The sequence below is a fragment of the Psammomys obesus genome, unplaced genomic scaffold (assembly GCF_907164565.1).
Source record: "Psammomys obesus unplaced genomic scaffold, mPsaObe1.curated_primary_1811, whole genome shotgun sequence".
NCBI lineage: Eukaryota > Metazoa > Chordata > Mammalia > Rodentia > Muridae > Psammomys > Psammomys obesus.
Window position 1 is genome coordinate 30194841 of NW_026592118.1, and position 21650 is coordinate 30216490.

The 21650-nt window shown below is 38.2% G+C and overlaps 1 protein-coding gene across 2 annotated transcripts in view; it reads left to right on the plus strand.

Moving 5' to 3' along the window:
- Window positions 1–21650, plus strand: part of Vps50 (VPS50 subunit of EARP/GARPII complex) — a 104219-nt gene that overhangs the window by 41418 nt on the left and 41151 nt on the right. Inside the window, exons 11-15 of one of the 2 annotated variants that reach the window (XM_055612841.1) lie at window positions 2207–2305; window positions 3210–3350; window positions 12749–12881; window positions 17761–17852; window positions 21331–21425. In XM_055612841.1, coding sequence (XP_055468816.1) covers window positions 2207–2305; window positions 3210–3350; window positions 12749–12881; window positions 17761–17852; window positions 21331–21425 — 560 coding nt within the window. The remainder of the gene's footprint in view (window positions 1–2206; window positions 2306–3209; window positions 3351–12748; window positions 12882–17760; window positions 17853–21330; window positions 21426–21650) is intronic. The other variant, XM_055612842.1, reaches the window with a different exon arrangement.

Here is a 21650-nt window from a genome sequence, read left to right on the forward strand (position 1 = left end):
TAATCAGATTTAAACTTGTAAACTAAATAACACTTCTAGAATTAGGGGTGCCTTAAAGGAGAATTTGAAAATATCACTTATTCTAGAAATAGTTAATCTCCAAATGGGAAATGGATGTGTTGCCATGTTGTGATGTATTATAAATACTTTTCACATATTATATTTTATAAATTACTTCTCTCTTTTTTTTTTTTTTTGGCCTTGTGAGTTGATATCCTTGTAATTATTACCTGATAAGCACTCTCATAAATTCCCAAAACAGATTGAAAATGTAGAAGTGGGAGAAAAAAGCTTTCTTATGGAGTTATCCTCCTGCTATATTCAGAATCCTTTTGCCTCGTTGGCAGTTTTTACAATGCAGGGTGCTCATTTTAATAAGGAGTAAGAGTTGTTGGATTCCCTCTCTACCTTTTGCTTTCCTCATTAGGATACTGTAATTGTAAAAGTTAAACTTAGACTATCAAATGACCTTTTGTGAAAGAAGTCTTTGTAAATGTAATTATTTGCTAATTATAAGAATATCTTATTTATTTGCTAATCACAAAAGCAACTGACTTGAGTTCTGTAAGTAAACCTTGCTTGGAATGTTTTAAATGAGGGCTTTCTGTTGATAATCCAATATGTATTCATTCTTAATATAAAATATCCTATCAATATAGAAAATCCTTATTTAAAAGTGAAATCATAAGATTCCCTGCATTCTGCCCAAAGTTTGGCCATAAGTCTTAACATCTGCTTTGATAGTCTGCAGGACAGAGCCTTTCAGAGGCCCTCTGTGGGAGGCTCCTAACTTGTTTCTTCTTTTTCTGATGTCCATCCTCTTTGCCTTTCGCAATGAGGATTGAGCATTTTAGCCAGAGTCCTCCCTCTAGATTAGTTTCTTTAGGTGTACAGATTGTAATAGGTTTATCCTATATTATATGTCTATATGAGTGAGTATATACCATGTGTCTTTCTGTTTCTGGGATAGCTCACTCAGGATGATCCTTTCCAGTTCCCACCATTTACCTGCAAATTTCATGATTTCCTTATTTTTCATTGCTGAGTAATACTCCATTGTATAGATGTACCACAGTTTCTGCATCCATTCTTCAGTTGAGGGGCATCTGGGTTGTTTCCACCTTCTGGCTATTACAAATAAAGCTGCTACAAACATGGTTGAGCAAATGTCCTTTTTGTGTACTTGAGCCTCTTTTGGATATATGCCTAAGAATGCAGGTAATCTTATGAAAGAAGAGGGTAATAGTAAGATCTGGAGAGGACAGGAGGTCCACAAGGAGAGCAACAGAACCAAAAAATTTGAACACAGGGGTCTTTCCTGAGACTCATACTCCAACCAAGTACCATGCGTGGAGATAACCTAGAACCCCTGCACATATGTAGCCCATGGCAGTTCAGTGTCCAAGTGGGTTCCATAGTAATGGGAACAGGGACTGCTTCTGACATGAACTGATTGGCTTCCTCTTTGATCACCTCCCCCTGATGGGGGAGCAGCTTTACCAGGCCACAGAGGAGACAATGCAGCCACTCCTGATGAGACCTAACAGACTAGGATCAGAAGGAAGAAAAAGAATCCCTCCCCTACCACTTAGGGAATGGCATGCATGGAGAAGGGGGAGGAAGGAAGGGGTTGGGAGGGGAGGAGGGAGGGAAATAGAGGGGGGCTACAAAGTAAATAAAGTGTAATTAAAAATAAAATTAAATTAAAATTAAAAAAAAGTGAAATCATTGAACAAGAAACCCAATAAGAAATCCACTTAAGATGGAAAAAGCTTAAGTGGGTTATGTATTTTCAAATTCAGTGTTGGTTGAGAATTACTTTTTCTTGGTAGCAAATAGATTGTTGTATTTTTATTTTATAATTCCACACATTTGGTTTATATAATTATACAGTTTTAGCAGAAATATATTTGAGGAAACAGAAAGTTAAGAAATAGCACAAAGTAAGGTCTCTTGAAAAACTATACTTATTTTGTTTCTTCTGAAATATCAGACATGGGTTTCAAGGTAAATAAATTTATAATTATGCTAATTATTTATATAAGGCTTAATTATACTGGTTAATTATAATTATATTTGGTTTTGACTAATCCAGTATAATGGTAAATAAATAATTATAAATGAAGGAAAACTAGTTTTAATATTTTCTTTTTTTTTGCCTTGAAAACAGTTTCCTTATTACCTCTTACTTCTGTTGATTGCATAGGAACAGTTGGATGTAGCTCTTTCCAAAATCTGCAAGAATTTTGACATTAATCATTACACTAAGGTTCAGCAAGCTTATCGGCTTCTCGGAAAAACACAGGTCAGTTCTGAGTGGATGTCGCTCTTGAACCTTTGTGACTGAAATATACCAGTGTTACATCCTTATAAAACTTCACTTAATGAAGTGCATTTTAATACTGAATTAATTGTGTTAACATCTTATTAACAGAGTCTCAGAGTGTAAACCATGTCACAGAAACATCCTAAGACTTTGTTTTAAACTATGTTTGCCAGTTTTACTATTTTCACCATATTATGTGGGATCTAAGAAAGTATATTTTACTTGAGAGGCTGAGGCAGGGAGATTGCAAGCCCAAGGCCATAGCGGGAACCTGTTGTCAAACAAACAGACAAGCAAAAATACACAAAGGAAAAAAAGGAAAGTACGAGCTAATTCAAATTCAGTGGGAGATTGCATTGGAGTGTCTTGTGCCTTAATTTCAAATTTGGGTCTTAATACCGGGCCTTGTTCCAGGCTAGTTTATGTACTCCCTCAGGCATTATATAAACTGTCGCTTGCTGGGCACATTTATCTGTCAGATTGGTGTACTGCATCTCGCAGGCTTCCCCAGAACTGTAGCTCACCACACAGTGTGTGGCTTTGCATACTCATTATCCAAGGTCTTCCATGAAAAACATGAAACAAGGGTCATGGTTTAAAACTTAGTTGTGTCTTCTGTATCCAGGCTCATGAATGTAATCATTCAGCCTTTGAACATGGTAGACACAAGCATTTTTCTTTCTTTTAAATAGTGCCTTCTTTTGAAAGAAAACTTAAGACTTTACCAAATGTTTTGAATTCTGCTTTCTGTTTGAAATGCTGATTTTTTTTTTCATCTCCTTAATTTCATATCTCAAACAGCATCTTGGGAAAACTAAAGGAAGAAAGGCACTTAGCACTTCTGAGTCTGTGGACTTACACTGCCTGTGTTCCCCTCCCCTAGACTGCCATGGATCAGCTTCACATGCACTTTACTCAAGCCGTCCACAACACCGTGTTTCAGGTCGTGCTTGGCTACGTGGAGCTGTGTGCGGGAAACACAGACACGAAGTTCCAGAAGCTTCAGTATAAAGATCTCTGTACGGTATGCCTTCGTTCCGTCGCCGCGCTCCTCCTCTCTCAGCTCAGCTTGTTGATTAGCTTTACCCAAAAATAACACTATTTGGGAATGTTGTTCTATCAAAGATGGTAGATACCTCAAGAAAGTCAAAGTGGAGGGGCCTTTTGAAGTCGAAAAAGTAAGTTGATGAAAGGAAATTTAAGCAGATTTTCCTTATGGGAACAAGTAGGGCCCTCATTTGCATCACTCAGGCAAGGGGGTGATTCATGAAAGAGTCTGCTAATAGGACATGAAGTGCTTAACTTTTTGAATACAGTGGTGGGCTATCATTTTTGCCTTCTGTTAAAAGTAATTGGTGACGGTCATTGTGTGGGAGCAAATGTAGACACAGGGTCTTTGCTAGCAGGTTGTTGTGGAGCTAATGGGCACTCCGAAAACAAGGGCAAGCCTGGGCACATTGCATTTCATGTCACTCTGTTGTGGCAGCATTTTGACGGAAGTACTTGATGATAAATTCTGTTTGAAACATTACAAATTAGTATAATTGGATGACACAAAGCAAATGGAAGGTTGACTTCTTCTGAGCAGGGAAGAAGTGTGCTTCCTTTAATTGGGAAGAGATTGGAGATTGAAAGGACAGTTGTCTGCCTGCTTTGCTCTTGGTATGCCGCTTAGCATGTCAAGATGAGCAGGAGGTGATGTAGAGCTAGCCTTAAAAATCCTTTACAAAGAAGGTAGGAAACTGGTAAACAGTGCCTCATGGTCTTAAGGCCAGCAGAGAAAACTAAACCCTAGTTGTGTTCTTTTGCTGTTCCTCTGATTCTAGAGGTTGACATACAGCTGTCAGCAGAAAGATAATAATGTACTGGTACAAAACTATTTGAAACCTGTCATTCTTAATTCAACAGTGTTTTATATTTAAATAATTGCTTTTATGGTCATTTCAGACAGCATGACATCCTTTATCATTTGAAACTTTGAAATAGATATTATAATGATGCGTGCTTTGCTCATTTTATAATACTAGTATCTGTTTGCTTAAGGACACCTATCAGCAGTTAGAAACACCTGAGTGCCCGATAGTAATTGAGAATGGCAGTTTTTCCCCACAAGATGCTTGTGTTTTTAAGTCAGGAACCTAGTCAGTTGCTAGGAATATTTGTCAAACATTGTATTAAAAAAATATGGAGTGCCATAGAGACTCTGCTATTATGCTGGAGTCATGGCCAAGGAAGTGACAAGGGTGGGCCCTAAGCCCAGTCATGTCCCATCCAGTCTGCGCTTTGTCTGCTATTGCTTAGGTTTCTGCATGTAAGATAGAAAGTATATAAGATATTAACGTTATGCACAGCCTGGCACACACAGAAATCATTAGAGACCTGCAGCTGAGAGGCAATGTCTTTTAACCACTTTTCTACTTAGAGACAGAGTTCAGTCTCTGCATAGATGCTTTTAGCTCACTGAGTCTAGTGCTGTTTTTTTGTTTTTTGTTTTTTTTTTTTAACCAAGAAATGCCTATGCAGGAGCATTTTTCCAGTGGTGCTAATGACCCTGTGGCTGTGGTGTTTAAATCTGTGAATCAGTGTGTGTGCGTGTGTGTATGTGTGTATTTGGTATGGGGGTGGGGTATTGGGCACAGGCACTGTGGATTTTGGACCTCTCTAAGATACCAGAGCATCTGTTCTCTGCATGTTTGTCAGGATGTGAGTAGAGTGCTAAATCCAAATATGTAAGGCTCCCTTAAGAATTTCTGTTTTATGTTTTAATAGTAAAGCATCTTTCTGATTTTTTTGTAGAAACTTAGTAATAGATTTTCTTATGAGTTCAATTGTATAGTAAATAAATATGTCAATCTCATATTTATCACTTTACTTTCAATGAAGCAACTTTGAAAAGATGATATTCCTACACTGTATACTTCAAGTTCACAAGGACTGCTTATATTTATGGCAGGATTTTTGCTTATACATTGAAAATCACCTATTCTCAGCATTTATAAGCAAGGCTGACATGCCCCCGCTTTGAGAAGTTAATTTCTTGGTTTGAGTTCTGACCAGGTAGGCTTCTGGCAGTGGCTGGTCGGCTTTCTCTGAGCTGACTGTGCTGAGACAGGAAGTCAAGATTAGGGGCCTTCCCGTGCTCAGGTTGTGTTCATGCTGCCATGGTGTGAGGGCCGGGGTCGCAGATGCAGTGGCTCTTTGTTGCTCTTTATGCCCACTCACGTTATGAGACACGAATGTCTTTCTGTACATGTGCTAATGTTTTCCCTTAAAAGTTATTTAAACATGAGACAACTTCCTGAACAGAACACCAACAGCACAGGCTCTAAGGGCAACAATCAATAAATGGGACCTCATGAAACTGAAAAGCTTCTGTAAAGCAAAGGACACTGTCATCAAAACAAAACGCCTGCCTACAGATTGGGAAAGAATCTTCACTAACCCTTTATCTGACAGAGGACTAATATCGAGTATATACAAAGAACTAAAGAAGCTGAAAAGCAGCAAACCAAGTAATCCACTTAAAAAATGGGGAACAGAGCTAGACTGAGAATTCTCGACAGAGGAATATCGAATGGCAGAGAAACACTTAAAGAAATGCTCATCCTCATTAGCCATCAGGGAAATGCAAATCAAAACGACCCTGAGATATCACCTTACACCCATCAGAATGGCCAAAATGAAAAACTCAAGGGACAACACATGCTGGAGAGGTTGTGGAGAAAGGGGAACCCTCCTCCACTGCTGGTGGGAATGTAAACTGGTACAACCACTCTGTAAATCTATCTGGCGCTTCCTAAGACAATTAGGAATAGTGCTTGCTCAAGACCCAGCTATACCACTGCTAGGTATATACCCAAAGTTTGCTCAAGTACACAAAAGGGATATTTGCTCAACCATGTTTAAACTATTCCTTTTCTGTACTATACACTATTTCTCAGAGCCTGCATTTCTCTCCTTCCCTTCATTACCACCTTCACCAAAAATCCTGAATGTGGAAAACAGCTGTAGACATGGAGAGGAACTGGAATCATACCTCTGCTCCCTATGCTTAAAGACAATTCAAGAACAGGCATTTTACTATTAGTGCTTTCTGAATTGATTCATTCACGATTAATTGCACTTTTCCATCTGTGAACGTAGAAATGGAATTGTGACATCAAACCACACACTACATACATGGTCTGATGCCACTATGCCCTGAACGGGAGCTGAGTTTCTTTGCTGGGCATTTGGTAACTGATGAATGACTCAAGCAAGTGATGCCATAGGAGGTCTGGGTACCCCTGTCTCTTTTATGGAAGCTGAAACAGATCCAAAGGGGTTTCTTGGCTAGGAAGTCGCTGACCAGATACAAAACTAATTCCTGCCAGAACCAGGACCACTGCTTCCTTGGCTGGATCTTTCCCATCAAGCCTCATGGGGCTGAATATTTTACAGGCTGTTGATCCAGCCATTCAGGTCGCTTAGGACCAGAATTATTATGGCCTGCCTATTATTTTATGATTATATGCAGTTATATTGTTACTTACCTGTTTTTCTGTATCGCATAATAAGGTTTCCTGTGAAATCTCGAAATGCGTTTTAGAAACTTTTATTTCTTGACAATGTATACATATATACAGTGAATCTTAATCATATACACACCTAACGTCCCCTCTTGCTTCCCCCAGACTGCCAGTACTCCCCTTCATATTCTCCCCTCACCACATTCTTCTGTGTAATAATTTGGGGAGCCTGATTAGTATTGACTATGTGCACATGGCAATCCACCTGTGGCCACTGAAGAAAAGTGAGTTTCTTCCCGAGTAGCTGTTAAGTCACCATTAGCCCCCATCTCAGATACTTTTCTGTTGCTGTGAAGAGACATCATGATCAAGGAAGGCAACTTATTAAAGAAAGCATTTAATGGAGGCTTGCTTACAGTTTCAGATGGTGAGGGCTTGGCCATCATGGTGGGAGCATGCAGCAAGTAGGCAGACATGGCATGGAGCAATAGCATAGCTGCTTTCAACACTGAAAGCCAGCCAGCAGACTGACCTTTCCAGATCAGGTGCTTCTGATAAACTGACTAGAATATATAAGTGTCGAGGTTTTTTTTTTTTTTTTTTGTTTTTTTTTTTTTTTAATTCACTGACTGGTTTGTGTTTTAAAGACAGGGTCTCACTATGTAGCCTGAGCTGGACTTGAACTTGTAACACACATGCCTCTATCTCTTTTGTGTTAGGTTATGGTTGTGTGCCATCATGTCTGGCTTGCAAATAATTTTAGGTACATAGCTGAAAGCATTGTTTTTTGAGAGTAGACGCTAATTGCTTGCATGGTATAGTGGAAATTTTAATGCAAAATAACTTATTGCCACCATAGTTTGCAAACACAGAGATTAAAAGGTCAGACATTGAAGACACCTTTTAAAAACATTTAGTAAAATGGTCTCTAAAATTTATATTTTAGAATATAAACTTAGAGCAAATTATCTTGCCTTCTTGTCTGAAATTTATTATTCTCATATGCTTGTACACATTGATGTATTGGATTATATTGAGTTCTTTTGGGAGACTTTTAGACAAGGTCATTGCTTTAGTTAGATCTGTGAATCACTGACAAATAGGCTTGCTATAATTTCAGTTGTTTTTGAAAAAAATTACATGGATAATATATCTTGCTTGATGCATCTATAAAACTAAGTAAGCTCCTGAGAGCTGGCATAGAAGAGGAGCCCCAAGAGATAGCATAGGAGAGGAGAGGAGCCCTAGGAGATAGCATAGAAGAGTAGCTGTTAGAGATCGCATAGGGCAGGAGCCTCTTGTCCTCGCATTGTGTAGAGTAAAAGGTAATAGATTTAAGTTTTAATTTTGGGGCTGACATGTTGTTAAATGGTTGACTGTAACAGTTATTTGTATAGGCCTAAAGTTTCTTTGGAAAAGGATATGCCTAATACTACCCTCCTCTTCTTTCAGGGAGAATGTAGGGATATACTTAAATGAAATGTAAAATATAAATGTAAATTAAGCACTGTCGAATTTGTTTTTAAATTGTCCTTCGAGAAACTCCTGTATTGTGTGGATTGCTGAGGTACAGCCTAGAGCTGTTTAAGTTTTGTTTTACTTGGCTATGTATTTTTAATCTTTCCTTATCTTGTCCCTTTTTAATGTATATGTGGTAAGAAATGAGTCAGGTATAATGATGTGCCAAAATAAACTGAGGAAAAAGAAAACTGGCTCAGTGTAAGCTAGCAGTTATAAAAATAAGCATGCAAAATTATTTTTCATAAGTGCATGGTATTCTCTTACTTGTGTGAATGACAGTTTCTTCTGCAGATTCCTGTGAATCCAATGACTGTTAGTTACACACTTTCCTAAGGGACATCATCAGGATGCATTTCTAGAGGTCATATTGGTTGGTTGAAGTGAAAATACATGTACTGTTTTGTTAGGTAGCTACTATTTTCTCCATGGGATTACAGCAGTGGAGTGGGGATCATGATTGTTGCATGCGTGGTTGAACATACTCTCCCATGTCGTCTTTTCTGGTTCTATTTGTGAAGCATACTCTTTCATGTCTGCATCCCATCCTGTTTAGGATTTTTGCCCCCCCCCCCCCCAAAAAAAAAAAAAAAAACAACAACAACAAGTCTGTTGTTGCTTTTTTTCTGTGTTTGAAAGAGAGGTCTTGCTCTACGGCTTGGGCTGGCCTTCTGCTCACAGGTTTTCCCCTCCCACCCCCCACCCCGCCCTGCGTCAGCCTTCCAGATAGCTAGGACTGTAGGCATACACTTACACATCCAGCTTTTTACTCTTCAGAATTCCATGTAGACATGGAATGTTAGTTCTTCATATATGTGTGTAAACTTTTTCAACTAATTTGCATTTTGCCTTGTTTATGGTCATAGATATTCTGATTTTTAAAATTTTATTTATGTTTTTATAAATTACAGTTTATTCACTTTGTATCCCTGCCATAGCCCCCTCTCAATTCCACCCTCCCTCCCTCATCTGCTCCCATGCCCCTCCTCAAGTCCACTGATAGGGGAGGTCCTCCTCCCCTTCCCTCTGACCTTAGCCTATCAGGTCTCATCAGGACTGGCTGCATTGTCTTCTTTCCTCCAAGGCTGCTCCCTCATCCAGGGGGAGGTGATCAAAGAGTCAGCCACTGAGTTCATGTCAGAAACAGTCTCTGTTCCCATTATTGGGGAACTCACTTGGAGACTGAGCTGCCACGGGCTACATCTGGGCAGTGGTTCTAGGTTATCTCCATCAATGGTCCTTGGTTGGAGTATCAGTCTCAGAAAAGACCCCTGTGCCCAGAGTTTTTGGATCTGTTGCTCTCCTTGTGGAGCTCCTGTCCCCTCCAGCTCTTCCTATCTCTACCTTCTTTCATAAGATTCCCTGCACTCTGCCCAAAGTTTGGCCATGAGTCTCAGCATGTGCTTTGATTCTGCAGGGTAGAGTCTTTCAGAGGCCTTCTGTGATAGGCTCCTGGCCTGTTGCCTGTTTTCTCCCTCTTCTGATGTCCATCTCATTTGCCTTTCTGAGTGAGGATTGATCATCTTACTGAGGGTCCGCCTTCTTTCTTAGCTTCTTTAGGTGTACAGATTTTAGTATGTTTATCCTATATTATATGTCTAATATCCATTTATAAGTGAGTATATACCATGTGTGTCTTTCTGCTTCTGGGATACCTCACTTAGGATGATTTTTTTTTTTCTAGAGCCCACCATTTGCCTGCAAATTTCATGATTTCCTTGTTTTTAATTCCTGAGTAGTATTCCATTGTGTAAATGTACCACAATTTCTGTATCCATTTCTCAGTTGAGGGACATCTGGGTTGTTTCCAGATTCTGGCTGTAACAAATAAAGCTGCTATGAACATAGTTGAGCAAATGTCCTTGTTGTATACTTGAGCATGTTTTTTTAATATAAAAATTTATAAAGTTTAGTTTTGTTACCTCTGAATTTCAAGTTGTACAGTGGAGAGCTTTCTTTAAATCAATGCTAGGGAGGAAATGCTCCATATTTTCTTTCAGTGCTGTATATTTGTATCTTTATTTAGATTTCTTACAGTATTTTCTTGTTCATAGTGTATGAAGTGGGTCTACTTTCATCTTTTATACTGGCTGTCTAGTTGCCAAACTGTTTGTGAAAATGACTGCTTAGTGATGTGGGGTTTCATCTCTATCAGATGCTAGGTTTTTATGAGATACTGGATATTTTTAAAATTGGTATCATATGAGATCATGAATTAACTTATATAATATATTAATAATACTAAAATACCCTAATCAAGAATAAGCTTGACTTTCTCTTAGTTCAAATCTTTTACATTTTTCAGGGTATCTCTTGATTTTCCTCATGGAGTCTTTGAATATATATTGCCAAGATTATTCCTAATTTTTTAAATCTCTTATTGTGAATGAGGTACCTCATGCTGTACATCTAAATAATTATTACTAATATGAATCTTCTTTTTGTATGATAATTTTATAACCTGTATCTTTGCTGGGTTATTGCTGAGTTCATTTTTTGGACCTGTAGGAATTTTCAGTACTGTGTCTTTAGTAGATAGAATTAGATTTGTATCTGTGTGCCCCAGTTGTTTTATACTGTTTTGACCACACTCTCCCACAACTGTTTAATAATGATGGATTCAGAAGTATCCTTAACTGTTCTTGACCACAATGTTTGTGCTTTAAGGAATTATGAGGTCAATCATAATATGTTCATGAGTTTCAATTAGGGATTGATGAATGATGATCAGTTTTTCTGTTATGGTGACTTTGAGGCAGTCATTTGGTGTTTCCTTCTTAGACCTATTAATGGGCAAACATTATTAAATTGTTTTGTCATTTTAAACCAATAAAATTTATTTTTTGTCACAAGCCTTCCATAGTAATCTTATTCCAGAGATTAACTCTTCTACCTTGTGGTTTGGTTTGAGAAGTTTGACATGCTGACATGAAAGCGTGCTGAGACATCCTGGTTAGTGTTTGGTAAATAAAGAGTTTTGGGGGAAGCAAAGTCATTCTGGGCAGAACAGGTCTTTTGAGAGTGAGGGCCACTGACATGCAAGCATCCCAAGCCGCAGCCCCGAGAGGTCCTCAGGCATGCTGCATCACACGCAGCCTAGCTAGGGCCACTGGTATGCAGGCATCCTGAGCAGCATCCTTGTAAGGGTCATGGGCGTGCAAGTTTTGTGAGCAGCAGTCTGCAAGGCCCACGGGCCTGCGAGCCGCAGGCTAATGACTCTGCTCTCCTGTAGCTCTGCTCTGCTAGCACTTCCTCTTAGAGGATTACTGTCTTCAGTGTCTGAGCCCTTCTGTGCTATCATCAGTGCCCTGGCTGGAACTTAAATGAGCTAGAAAATCATATAATGGAACAAATGCTCCCTTATGACAGATGGGAAGCTTGCAAGATAGAATAGGAACAAAAATGTAGAAGATCCTTTTATAGATGTAGAAAGATAGGGGCAGGGCTCTCATGCATGTCCCTTAGAGCTTTGCAGTGTTCCATAATCTTGTGTGTGTAATACCATGCTTTAAAATGCTTTACTTTACTGGAGTGTCTGTGAGTTCTGGAGTATGTGTAGAGTTTAGAGATTGTCAGAGTGTTTAATTGTTTGACACAGATGAAATAATTGAGCTGTAAATCCAGCCTCCATTTTGTTCGTTGTGACTCTGGTCCAAGGATAATTATAAACACATGTGTACATATTTAGACATGTGTTTGAAAAAGCATACATATTTGGGGGCTTACTGCTTTTAGTGGGTGGCATGAACCTAGGAATGCAGGACCTAACAATGTTGCAGACTAAAATCTCACGCAATAGCCACCTTTATTCAGAGCATCGGGCAATCTGTACTCTGAGGGTTAGGAAGAGTCCTGTGAGTATGGTGTTCAGTCACAAGGACAAGCCACACATTGCAAAAGCATGTTTTTGAGAGAGGCATCTGAATAGCAGCAGCTGCATAAACTCAGCTCTGTCTGCTATATGTGGGGAAGGGGTAACATGAAAGCGCATTCCAGGAACAGCCCGCGCTGTGAAGGAACAGACCTTATAAGGCTCTTGTCTTGTCTACTTGACGTTTCCTCACAGGGTCTCAGAATTCCCCTCATATAGCTCCTTTCCTGGACTGTATTCCAGCATTTGGGAAAGTTAACAGTACTGTTTAGAACACTTAACAGTTCAGTCATTTTTTGGATCTTTTGGTTCAGGGATTGTACTTGATTCATACTAATGGAGTGTCATTACTAATGTTTAAATTGGAATTTTTTTCTTGTATTGATTTTTTTCCTGTGCTATTCCAGTGGAAGAAACTTCCTTACTTGTAGTTTTCACTTGTATTTGATTAATAATAGAACATTTTCTTTTGATCATTTGCATTTAAGAAAATATAATTCTTGGGAATTAACTCCTTTTTTTTAGCACGTAACACCAGACAGCTATATTCCATGCCTTGCGGACTTGTGCAAAGCACTATGGGAAGTCATGCTGAGCTATTACAGAACCATGGAGTGGCATGAGAAGCATGACAGCGAGGAACCAGCTTCAGCGTCTGGTAGGAAATGCTTTTCATTTCTGCTTTAAAACTGAGCTGTAACATGTGAGCTGAACATGTAACGGGGGGAGTAAGGACAAGAAGGACCAAGGCCCACCTTTAGGGCTCAGGCATTTTAGTGACCACAGATTAATTATGCAGCAAACAAGGTCATTCAGACACTACAAAAGCTCAGTTATCTTTTGGGATTAAGTGGTTCAAAGGACTCTCCAGGTGGCATGAAATCGTATACTTGAGGGTACATGTTGATAGCCTTAGTGGTAGATTGTTTTGCTAAAGCTTAAAAAAACCACTGCTTTAGTGTTAGTGATTGTAAACCTGGTAAAACATTGGTCTTTTCAGGTACACAAGGAAAGAAGTAGTAAAGATTTACGATTACTCTAATTTGCAAGTTGTAAAAATAAAATTAGTTTCTAAGAATTAATAATTATGTTGGTATTTTCCTTTCTGAAATTTTTTTTAATTTTAATTATTAATTACAATTTATTCACTTTGTATCCCCCCTGTAGCTCCCTCCCTTCCCCCCTCCCAATCCCTCTCTCCCCGTTCTCCACCCATGACCCTCCCTAAGTCCACTGATAGGGGAGGTCTTCCTCCCCTTCCTTCTGATCCTAGTCTATCAGGTCTCATCAGGAGTGGCTGCATTGTCTTCCTCTGTTAAAACATTCTTTTTCATAAGGAAAATCTACTTTTAAGTAACTATGGTATGTAAGTAATAGAAAATGTAGGAACTTTTAATTCTTAAGTGATCCTCTTTGAACAATGGCCAAGATTAAGTATTTCAAATAATTAGGGGTTTGTGAGGTGGCTCAGTCAGTAAAGGACTGGCCACTCAAGCCTGAAGACCTGAGTTTGGATCCTCTATAACTGTATAAAAGTCATGTGGGTATCTAGAGTCACCTTGCTTAGGTCAGTCAACCTAAGCAAGTCAGAAAATTACAGGTTTAGTGAGAGACCCCATCTCAAAAACTAAGGTGGAAAACAACCGAAGAAGATCCCAGATGTCTTAGTCACTTTTCTATTGCTGTGGAGAGACACCATGACCAAGGCAACTCTGATGAAGGAAAACATTTAACCGGGGCTGGCTTACAGTTCAGAGGTTTCATTCATTGTCATCATGATGGGGAGCATGGTGGCATGTAGGCAGTATCTAAGAGTTACATCTTGATCTGTAGGCAGAGAGAAAATATAAGCCCAGGCCTGGCATGAGATTTTGACATCTCGAAGCCCTCTCCTACTCCCCAATGACATACTTCTTCCAAAACCACCATATTTCATCCCAGCCCCCAAAGGCTTAAAGCCATATCATAATGCAGAAATGAATTCGGTCCAGCGTCATATGTCCTCATAGTCTATCATTCTCAACACTGTTTAAAAGTCCAAGTTCAAAGTCTCTTCTAAGAGGGATTTTCTCCTAATTTTAAGTCTATATAAAATAAAAATAAAAAGCTGCCCACATATTTCCAGCATACAGTGACACAGAATATACATAATCACTCCAAAAGGGAGAAAGGGAGCAGTGTGAGGAAATACTGAACCAAACAAGACTGAAAGTCCAAATTTTGTTATCTCCATGTCTGATATCAAAGTGCTCTTCAGATCTGCAACTCTTTTAGCTTTGTGACTGCAGCACATTTCTCTCTCTTGGGCCGGTCCCACACCCAGTCTGCAGCTGTCCTTGGGGGGGGGGGTATCCCACCATTCTGGCCCCTCCAGCATCTTAGGGTCTCCAAGCTTCACACAATGGCCTCTCCAGGCCTTCATGCAGGGACACTTCTGACACATACCTGGCCTCAGGGGCCTTCCTTAGCCATGGAAGGACCACAATCCCTTTCTTGTATCCTTGTCTCTACACCCAGAACCATGTAGCCAAAGCTTCCAAGTTCTGCTGCTTAATGGGACTGGAACTTTTCATCAGCCTTCTCTTGTTTTTCATTTTCTTCACTGCTTAAGCTTCCCCTTAATTCCTTTTCATGAGTTGGCAGCTTAGCTTGTTGGGGTCTCGCCCTGAGCTCATTACTCTCCTTATTCCATCTAGCGTCCTTTCTTTAAAATTTTTGTCTCCTTGAGCACTTGACTTAACTCCAATAAAACATTTCCTGGTGCTCCTTTTTCGTCAAACTGTATATTTTGTATTTACTTGCTCTGCTTGTTTTAGTATAGATCTGTATAAGAACAACCACTAATAAAATCACCATGACAAAGTCAATATTAGGTTGTCATGAAATCTCCTCTGCCAATCCCATTAATCCAAAACTTTTAAATTTAGCTTCAAGCAGATTTTTAGGACAAAGGCAAAAAGCATCCACATTCTTTGCTGAAATATCATAAGAATGGTCTCTAGGCTACTACTGCTGATATTCTTCCCCTCTTAATTTTTGAGCTGGGCCATCATAAAATACATTACTCTCAACACAATTCTCTTCCATGCTCCTAGTACTATGACCCGTGAAATTAACTGTTTTCCTAGCCCAAAGTCCCAAAGTTCACCTTTCCCAACAAGCAGCATGGTCAGGCCTATCACAGCAATACACTGGGTCCTGGTACCAGCTTCTGCCTTAGTTACTGTTGTATTGCTGTGAAGAGACAACATGATCAAAGCAACTCTTATGAGAGGAAACGTTTAATTGGAAACTTGCTATTATCATTGCGGTAGGGAGCATGTGACAAGTGAGAAAACTGCAGGGCAGTAGCCGAGAGCTACATCCTGTTCTGAGAGAGCCTCGGCCTGTCATAGATAGGATTTTGAAACCTCAGAACCTGCCTCAGTGACACACTGCCTCCAACAGGGTCACACCACCTAATCCTCCTAATTCTTTCAAATACATGAGCTAATGGGGGCCATTCTTACTCATACCACATCACAACAGTCTGTGGCCTCCACAAGTATGTGCACTTCCACACGTGCACCTGCCTACGTGTGTACGTGTTCATATTCACCTAGACACACTCAGAATTTTACTTTTAAAACAAGAAGTAATTGTATTGACATTTGTTTAATACACACAGGAGAAATCATATGTGTCATGCAGTCAGTGAACTTATTTTTGCTAACTTCTGTTCCCTGGGGTGCCTGGATTCTGTGATTGGATAAGACAGGACATATCCAGATCTCACTGTTTGATTAAACATAGGATTTTGAATTAGAATCTTGAATATTAGAAGAAATGTCTAATCCTTTTCTTGATTTATAAGAGGTGCATACATGTAGACAGTAAAAATTAAGGGAGGAAATTTGTATCGTGGGCTAGAAATTTCTTGGAGAGGATGGAGGGAGCGGTAATAGACAGTAGAGAACATTGAGGCAAGTCAGAATTGCAAACTGGTAGCCCGGGGTGCAGCTCAGTAGTAGAGTCTCTGCTGAGCACGTGGGCAGGTGCAGTCAAAGCTGGGATTGCTACCTTAGAGGGGGATGGCAGGCTTTCACAGTGCTTGGTCCTCTTGGCTAATCTTTGATCCGTTTCTCTAGTTATGGGCAGGGTTAAGATATTTCCGTACCTTTTTTGTTTTTAATAAATAATTTAAACATAAACCGAAGGTCAGGTTTCAGATAGAATTAGCATATACATTAGCTGTAAGAACTACTAAATATGCATATTTATAGACTCAATACAAATGTTAAAACCAAAAATGTAGAGAACAAGATAAAACCATTGAAGTGATGGAATATTTAATCACACCAGATTTGGTCCTTGCCTATTTAGACCTTTTTATTAAAATTCCCTGTTCCTAATCTATATTTTAAGAGCATTTGACTTCTGTGGCTAATTCAGCAGTCCACCAGCAATATCTAGAATTCTCAGTGCAGACAGGTGGAAACACAGTGTCAGAACCAGGAATGGGAAGTTGTTCCTGGCCCCTTTGTGAAGGGGAAGGGTCTCTAGAATTCATTTTCTTGAGCTTTGTAGTGACACTGTTTGTCCCCCTAACACTTTAAATCCTAAGCAAAGCACTAAAGCTGGAGTTGAGCTGTACAGCTAGGCTGCTGGGGTCCCCACAGCTAGGTCATGCACAGGGTAAAGCTCTAACAGTCTTGGAGGTGGACCGAGCATGTATGGTCTGTGTGCTCACCGCTGGACACCATGCCAGCCTGAGAGCAGACAATAGACTGTCACTGAGGAGCACTGAGCTACAGTCTCTAACACAGGTGTGAGTCTGTATTTTCAGGAGGGAAAAACTTAGTGTTAGGAACAATGTTGATCTTGCCTATTGGATTGGATATTGTTAAATTGTTTATCTGGAATGATTAGTTCCAGTTCATTGAAGAAATATCATATGAATTATAAAAATAAAAAAGTACAGATTTACCCTCTTCTGTGTTCTACTCTTGTGGGCATGCATATTACATGACAGTTGAGTTAATGGGTTTCCTAGTGCCCTGGTATCAGCCTGTCTCATGGTTACATATCACGTGAAATAGGTGGTATGTGACTCTGGAGCCACACTGCCTACACTGGGCTTGTAGGCCCCTCCACATCTGTACTGTGTGGGTGTGGATATATTTACCATTTCTCTGTCTGAAGTTTCCCATGTATCAAAGGGGTTTAATGCCAATGCCTGGTTTTACTATTACTTTGAATGTACATATATGGAGTGCATTTTCTTTTTAAGTATATGTATGGGTGTTTCCCTGTGTGTATGCCTGTACACCACAGTACACACACCAGAAGAGGTCCAAAGTTACAGAAGGCTCTGAGAGCCATATAGTTGCTAGGAATTTAAAGTACTCTTAACCGCTGAGCCATATCTCCTGCCCAGATTTTTCTTTTTCTTTTTTTTAAATCTTAGGTTGGCTCATAAAAATGAGAGAACAACAACAATAAAAAAAAATTAGGTAAAAAATACACAAGTAAAAACATATTCCATCTTTTGTTTTCAGAAGGAAGCAATGTGATGAGTACTGAAGAAACCAATTTTGATCGTGGTTATGTAAAAAAGAAACTAGAGCATGGCCTTTCGCGCATATGGCAGGTTTGGCTCATTTTTATTTTATTTTCACAAAAGCTGTGGTCTGAAATACACATGATAGTTGTTTTAGAAATTCATTTTCTAAACCTTGTGTGTTTATACTCTCTGTAGGCTTTACCGTATGCTAGTTCATCTCTGGATATCATTTAACTCAATTTCTATAAGTAATTGATAATTATATAGACTACAAAGAACAATAGAAAAAAGTTTCTTAGCTTGAAAATCTCATTTGGAAATACATGTTCCATGATTATGGAAACTCATGCTTTCTTAAAGAATTTGTGCTTTTTATTGACATGTCCTGTTTATTTTATTCAGTTTTCTTAATTTCTTTTTTACTTAATTTTTAGGAGAGCAATAAGTGGGTGGTATTGGATCAGAATATAGGGAAGGATGCATTTTATTTCCTCAGTTAATTTCTTTGGGGAATGTTGTGCACTTCTTACTTGAATTTGGGCTGATATCGGTGGACTCCATTTGGGCTGCTATAATAAAATAGCCTAGTCTGGATTGTTTCCAAGGAATATAAATTGTTTCTTGTAACTCTTAAGTCAGGAAAGTTTAAGGTCAAAATTCTTCAAGTTTGTGTTGGGTGAAGTTCTGCTTTGTCCTTCCACAAGTTCCCTTGTCCTTCAGGCATTGGTATATGGCCACCAATCCAGTCACAAGGCCCCACTCTTGTGGCCTAAAGTCTTCATAAAGGCCCAACCTTGTATTCCTCTTCATCTGCAGGTACAGGCGTCGTCATCTCAATTATTAGTAGACCCAAATATGAGACTAATACAGTCTTCTTACATTTTCTTTCAGTCCACTGATTCAGTTGTAACCTGAAATTTAGTTAAAATTCGGTCCTTCCTAGATCAAACTGTAATTTCTTTGGAGTCTTTGCACCCTTGAAGGACACTAGACTCTTGAGGTATGCTGTGGTCCACACCCCTCCATTTAGGTTGTTTTCAGTTTGAGCATATAATATTGGCTTTCTTTTAAAAACTCATTCAGGGAAACATCCTAAAAATGTAAATTTCCTCAAGAATCATTTAACCTTATTATAATTTAGTGCTCTGGTTTTTTTTTGTTTTTTTTTTTGACAATCCTATACTGGTTACACAATTTTAATTGATATTTTAATATTTTAATATATTTATATTGTAGTTATAATTGTTTTGACTTACATATTTTCTCTTATGACAATATTAAGCTATTATATATTTATCAATTGTGGTGTGGAACTCTTTTTGTTTGCGCATTATGTGTGAAAGGAACATCATACTCATTAAATAAATAAATACACGTTCAGGGCCAGACATGAATTCCTTGTGATTTAGTCTCCTTGTAGACTCTTAGTGTGCTTAATTGAAATTAGTGTATTCATGGTAGAATTTCTGGTTATCAGTTGTGCCCTTTGAAATACCTGACTTTTTATGTATTAGTTCCCATCCGACATGGCAACCTGATGGTATTCCTGCTATATGAAAACCTATTGAATGTAAAATTTAGTGCACCAACGCATCCTGCGTAAGCATTTGGCCAGTTTGTGGAAGTCATCATGATTTTATGCATGATTGTTGTGTTCCCTTGAGTTGACCATTGTGCTCCGGGTTTCAGGCTTTAGTGTTATTTCCACTCTCCCTTGCTAACCCCCGCATCTTCTACTCTAATACAGTTTGTTTTGTGAATTACATGTTTTCAGTTTGTATGTATACTTAGTGACTGTGCTAGCAAGTGGTCCCTTATCTGTTGTGTTTTTGTCCTGTATTTTAAGTGCAGATAGCATTTTTATGATGCCACACTGTGCTCTGTGTCTTTTTGTCTTATGCTATGCATATAGCATTTCCTCTTGTGAAGTTTAGGTAAGTGCTCATTGCGGCCTCCAAACTGCATATTGGTTGCTGTATCCATAATACCTAGAATACTACCTGAAACATTTTATAGACACTAGGAAATGCTTTTGTTTTATTAAATTATTCTGTAATTTTTAATTTTTACCTTTTTGAAAATGTATAAGAGTCACTAATCCAGTGTATTTTGTTTGATAACTAGACAGTAAATGTTTTCCCTCTACTAGTTAAGTTTACTCTTCACCACATTCTGGATAATTCTACTTCTGTGTACTTCATTTGTTGCAAGGTACAGAGGAAAAAAGGTAACTTGAATGACGGAGACCTCCAGTCAAGACTTAATTTTGCCATGTAGCAGGCATAAAAGCTTAGAGAAAATGATTGACCCTTCTATTCTCCAATCATCTTTAGGGATATAAATGTCTGCTCAACAGGCTGGTTTTATCCCATATATAAAGTTGTTAGCGTAGTATTTTTGACAAAGGTAAATAAATAATCAGAAGACATTTTTAACAACTGTTTTTTCAGCCATTGTATATGTTATATGTATAATGTTTTGTATTACTGAATTACTTTGGATTATTTATCTGAAAATTTTATTTTTTTAAAGTTTGTAGTATATTTAATATATTACAAGTCTTTCATCTTTACTCATAACTTTTATTCCATCCTTATATAGTTTCACTTTTAAAAAAGCAGTTACTACCTATTCTTTTAGGTGAATTTTAAAATAATTGTCTAGAAGAAAAATTATTGTGATTTTGGCTGGAGTTTCATTTCACATGTATAAAAATTTGGGAAATTGGTCTCTACTGGTTAGTCATCCACTCAGTCCTACTTCTCTCAATTTACTGATTTCCTTTTAAATATATATATACTATTTTGTTGGGGTTATTCTTTTTGTCTTATTGGTCTGGAATTTTTTTATAGGCCTTTTTAAGATTTAGTATGTTTCCAAATGACAGTTGTCCTTTTTATAACATTTTGCCAGTAATTGTGAATGCTATCATTTTTTTTATATATTGCCTGATACTTATTTTATAGTTATTCAGTTTAAAATATATTATATTTGGGTTTCTGATGAACCAGAGACATGCATATTTGTTTATCTATAAATCTATGATAATGATTTTGTTCTATCTCTTTTAAGAATATACTTTTTGAAAATGGATTTTATTTGGTTTTTAATTACGTGTATGTGTGTGTGTGTGAGTATGTGCTCCTGAGAACAGAAGAACTTCTGTCTTCAGAGCTCAGAGATGTGGGATCCCTTGAAGTTAGAGTAATGGGTAGTTGTGAGCCTCTGCACCAGAGCAAAGAACTTGAGTTCTCTGTAAGAGTGGAGTGTGCTCTTAACTGCTGAGTCATCTCTTCAGCCCAGGGTATCATTCTTATGAGAACTGTTTGTGCAGATATGTGTGTCTTTACTTTAGATAGAATTTAACACAACTATGTCAAACTGTAGTGAGATTGTGGCCATTGCTATTTCTTGGAAATACTCATGGGCCTGTTCATACTAGGCTACACTGAAAGATATTTGGATTTTGGCATGAGTGGATAGATGTTATTAAACTAAGAATGTATTATACTAATTCATTTTAATCAACAACTACAGAATAAATTTACTTATTTGTGTCTTACAGGATGTTCAACTAAAAGTAAAAACATACTTGCTTGGAACTGATTTATCTATATTCAAATATGATGATTTCATCTTTGTTTTGGATATAGTCAGCAGGTAGTGTTTGAGATACTGACTTCTGTGGCTTAATTCATTTTCAACCATAAGAATAAGAAAAATCAGAAATAAGTTTTCTGTCCAACTTTTTCACTGAAGAGGATATACTTACTAATGACTGATGCACTGGGCTTGTATGATCTTTATAATTTTATTCAAATACAAAAATTTCTATGAGTTGTAATTGTTAAAGAAAGAACCTGGACTATTTTTGTTTTATTTTTT